This window comes from Anneissia japonica, unplaced genomic scaffold (genome assembly GCF_011630105.1).
Source record: "Anneissia japonica isolate Jap-2015-1 unplaced genomic scaffold, ASM1163010v1 scaffold284860_len1800451_cov186, whole genome shotgun sequence".
Classification (NCBI taxonomy): Eukaryota; Metazoa; Echinodermata; class Crinoidea; order Comatulida; family Comatulidae; genus Anneissia; species Anneissia japonica.
This window is the reverse complement of record NW_022706010.1, coordinates 1200546-1205635: the sequence shown is the minus strand read 5'-3', so window position 1 is coordinate 1205635 and position 5090 is coordinate 1200546. Positions and strand designations below refer to the sequence as shown.

Sequence of the window (5090 nt, the reverse complement as noted above, 5' to 3'; positions counted from 1 at the left end):
TCGTCCCTGCACAGTACTGAACAGTATTGTGCAAAGTTTCAAGTCAATTAGGCATACAAGAGTGAAGCAATAGTTCATCCATGGACCTTTCTACAAAGGCCTGACTCTTGATATTGTTACTGAAACAGTGTAAAGGTACCGTAAGTAAACTTGCGCTTTTATGGGATATGTGCATATTTCTTGCTACAGTATAACATGTTTTGATTGAAGATTGATTGACACTCCAGAGAGCACTAATTTCCAGTTTATGTGTTTACAAACTATAAGTGTCCCACATAGTATAGTATATACACACAATCAAATATAAAATCACTGCTAACAATCACAAGGATTACTATTGAATACTGTATCATCAACAATAATGTGCTACTTGTGTATGGAATTTCATTTTCATACCAATCAACAAAAATAGGCTCCCAGCGGGATCGTGTGTCTACTGCCTTATACAGGCGTTTTTGTTTTTTAAATTTTATCTTATGTTCTTTAATATGCAGATTGTTTGTATTATTGTAGTGTATCTGGATTTTTCATGAAAATTTTCTTTCATAACAATATTCTGTATAGGCCTACTACTATATTACACTAAAAACACTTTAAAAATGAGTAACTCTTGGAGTCACCACATTATGTCGTTGATCACAAAGAGTACTTAACAGGTTCTAGAGGGTGTCCTTCAAATGACAGTAAAAGGCGTTCGTGGCGTTCTCTATAATGCGTGTTCGAGTTTTAAACACAATTTTGTTCGAGTTCCAAATGCTATTCGATTACAAATAGAGCGCCTCCTACCTCGTGTTAGTAGTACCCATCATGCCTAAACCGGATTTACCCTTTTCCGCCATCTTTAATTGCTACATCATGACATGGTGTCTAGGCCCCCGTTGGGGGCAGTAGACACAAAAAAGGGGAAAACCTGTTTTTTCTCATCAACATTGGAACAGCTACATTAGAGAGGTAGGCTAGGCTCCGGTAGTTACCAACTCTGGGTAGGAAAAATTGCTCTGCTATTGCGCAAATATACCTAAGCTCCCCTAAGTATGTATTTGGTAAAAAACGAAACTAAAGTTCGTAAAAACAAAATAGTGTAGTTGTTTGGGTATATTAAAGCCCATGCTCCTTTAACATGAAATTCGGTCAACTTTGGGAAATGATAATCCTTTTTCAAACTGACAGTATGTCCTATGATTTGTATAAATGGCCAACCAAAAAAGTTTTTTAACACTGCATGACTACCTGTAATTCAAAGACAAACTTGATTTTTTTTTTTCTATTATTAATAAAAGTAAGCTGACCTACTCATTCAAATGATACTCCGGGCTTTTACCTGGGGAACCCCTGCGACATAAATTAGAGATGGTCTTATAACCCGAGAAACTATGACATGAAAATAATATGGTATGAAATGAAAATGGAAGTTTGTGTTCCTATCCCCACTCTGCACAACCCCATCCTCTGAATCATATATGCCTCTATTACTTACTGATATGATTTGCTGTTGCTGCTTATGATAATCCTTGACGAGCTGATCGCTCTGGTGCTTGAATTTCTCCATCAGTACCTGTTGCTGGATATGCTGCTGCTTTTGTAGCTCCATCAACTCAAGCTGTAGCTCTTGCTCCGAGCGTGCCTGCTGCGCCTGGGTCAGATGCATCGACCTTCGAGCCGCTTCTGGTGATAGTGGATTATTCTGGGCAGCAGCTACGGGCAAAAGAAATATATTAAGGTCAATAAGATAAGAATGTTTTATTGGTCAATTTTGTACAGCATGGTTCACATACAATTAGGGTTCTATACAAATACAATATAAAAACACTCTAGGAAAGATAATTATTGTAATTATAGATCAATAGGTTGGTATAAAAGTAAAGTAAAATATTATTCTTATAAGCTAAAAAAAAAATCATACTTAATAATCAGCATATAGTATAAAAGAACTATAATCTGGCATGCGTTTACTGCAACTATTGAGTTGTGAGTGAACTGATCTTGCAATAGAATAAAGAATGCATGCGATGCCAGTCACGGGATTGAATTCGTCCTACGTTCTCGTTCTACGTTCTCAATCAAAAATCCCTATAAGGTTTAAACTGATATACTGTGTACTGTATAAGCTGAGCCAGACATCGATATAAAATATTTTGATTATTATCTTATCATAATCATAATAATCTTACTACCAGTTAATCAGCATAATTTGAAAACTCAGGCTAAATATGAAATACTCCAACACACAGCATCAAAATTAATCTCTGAGATCTGATAAAACTCTGATCAAGTACAAGGTCTTTGGGGTCAACAAGTTCAAACAATCCTTCTGGAATTCCTTGCCGAAAAAAAAGTGTACAGATGGTTGGTCTTACCATCTGCTCCAAAACTGTGAAAAAATTACCAACTTACGATGAATTACCACCTCCAAATATTTTTTATTCATAAAAAATCTATGTCATCTGGTCATGCACCTGTGATCTGGTTGTCATCCGGTTGTGAATTATCCGTAGTGTTAGTTGGCTTTTAAATTGTGGAAGAATGAACACTGCCCTCAAACTGATTGTACTCTGTGCCATACCCAATTTTTCATGGTCTGCCCGTTTTAAATTATCCTTCATCTTATTTTCCAGTGGATATTTAGTAGGTCTAGCCTTTCTTTTTACTCAGTATTATTATGATAAATAGTGAGGGCGCACACCAATCCTCACATTAAGGGTACTATAGGTAGTTTGATAGATCTTAGTTTATCAGTACTGCATGATATGGAAAATGTTTGATTACTATATTCTTTATTAATAAACATTTAGCTGAAAGTTTAATAAAGTAATATATATATGTCATTTTTTAAACAATTTGGTGTTGGTCTCTGAATGAGAAGTTGCCAAAAAACTAAAACTTGGAAGGCTGATTTCTCAAATACTGTTATTTAAACAGCTGTATACTTTAAACTCCTTAACTTCATAACAAAAAAACCACTGTATTTCTAACTACAAATCATTTTTTTTTGCAAGAAGTGACTGGTTTGGCTAGTCTGTTGCATGTAAAGAATATAGCAACAATTTTATTTAATAGAGAAGCCATTATTTGTTCATTCAAATTTTCAATTGAATGCTAATAATCTAATAAGTGTACACAAAAAATGAAATCAAACTTTATGCTTCAACAGAGATAGGATATCTTTATGATGAGAGTGAAAGCTTAAGTGTCCTTCACTCAAACCTTGTTAGGAAGCACTTCATTACAACACTGATTAAACTTTACCTCAATTCTAACACTTCCTGCCTGTCAACTCACAAGAAAATCTTTAAATAGATCCTCTGTAGTAGCTATAAATAGAACCAAACCTGGTAACTATAAATAGAAACAAGCCTGTAAAATATTTGTAGTGATGGTTGGTTGAAAATCAGTGAGTGCCTCAGAATAACCAAGTAGGTCTCATACAATTAAGAATATTAAACATATCATATGGCATTAGGAAACACTTTTTGACTGGAGTGACAATAAACTAAGCATATATAACCAATCAATCAATAATAGGATAAATATAGCAAACATATCCACTTTAGAAATTGCTCAGGACTCTAGAGACGAATGGAGCATTACCAAACGGAACTAGAAATCTTGAAAATTAACCCATGACATGCCTTAAACTATTCCAGGAAAAAATAAGAAGAAACCAACATCACTGCTTTTTTTACCAGCACTTTGAAGCCCTCAATTTATCAATCTATAAATCAATATAGGCCTAAATCAAGTTATCAATCAATCAATTAATAGGGTACATTATATAATATTACACATGTAATTTTATTTTAAAATTATATTTGATATTTTGCTAATTTGGAGATCAGAGAAGAATAAATTTCAAACTGTGATGAAATCTCACAAGTTGTTTTTATTATCACTGTGTGATTTTATCGGTTTGAAATTTTTCTTCTGTGATCAAATCTCACAAATTGTTTTTATTATCAAATAAACCATAGCTGTAGGCTCAAGTACGCTCACACACACACTTGGAAAACTACATATTTATGATCAATATAGGTTTTGATATTAATTTGATATATATGTCAATTAAAAATTTATGCTATATTTTACGATAATTTCTGTCATAACATACATGCAATTTTGCATTGACACTGGATTTGTTTAACTAATCTGCAAGCTCATTGGCTACTAATATACAAGATTAATTGCATTAAGAAATTTTTACTAAAAAACCCAGCCCTAATATTTTTGGATTTTAGGTCTTTTGGGCTGGACAACACAAGCTTTTTTGGTCAATGATTGTTTACATAAATTTTAATTCAACAATAATTTCCAAATCATTTTTTGTCACAAAACGCCAAATATAAATCATACTTTTAAATTGCAAGTCATACACCCAGCACAAAGTAGTGTCTAGCCAATTTATAAAATTGAAAATCAAATGCCAAATTCTAATTATAAATTCTATTCAACTTTATTTTGGAAATTATTTTTTCTATTTGGCAGGTAAAATAATTTTTAAATTTTGAAAGTTCTACGCTATACTTAGCCGACAGTACTGCAGATTGTCAGTAAGAAGAAACACTATTTTTCATTTTTTAATATGATTTCTGGCCAAAAAAAATGGTTTGAATAATACACATTTTGGACAGTGTTTGGGAGGATTCCAGAGTTTAAATTTCTATTAAAAAAAAAATATTTTGGTATGAGTTATTTTCACCACTTTTTTTTCCTTGGTAGTGGAGTGTTTGGTAGTGCTATAACTCAAAATAGTGTTGAAAAATAGAAAACTTTAACATTTGTTTATTAAATTTTAACCTAATAATTTTCTTTTTAATGACTATAGGTCTCCCTCTAATTAAAGACCCCTCCAATTAAAGACCACATCCATTAAAGATCACTACTCTACAAACCAAAAATTTTTCAATTGATGAAAGTTATTACAGTAGAACCTCGATTTTATGTGCGGTACGGGACCGGAGGGCGTATGTAAATCGGGGGATTTGTAAAATAGAGGTTGGGTTAAATTTGTGGTAACCTTTGACCTAATACGTACGTAACGCTCAATATACGTATGTATGAACGAACGATGTTACCTAGCTAGGCTAGACCTAGCC

General features: G+C 33.1%; 1 protein-coding gene across 1 annotated transcript in view; it reads right to left on the bottom strand.

Moving 5' to 3' along the window:
• Positions 1 to 5090, bottom strand: part of LOC117105991 (histone deacetylase 4-like) — a 69360-nt gene that overhangs the window by 27933 nt on the left and 36337 nt on the right. The window contains exon 3 of the mRNA XM_033247294.1: positions 1478 to 1695. Coding sequence (XP_033103185.1) covers positions 1478 to 1695 — 218 coding nt within the window. The remainder of the gene's footprint in view (positions 1 to 1477; positions 1696 to 5090) is intronic.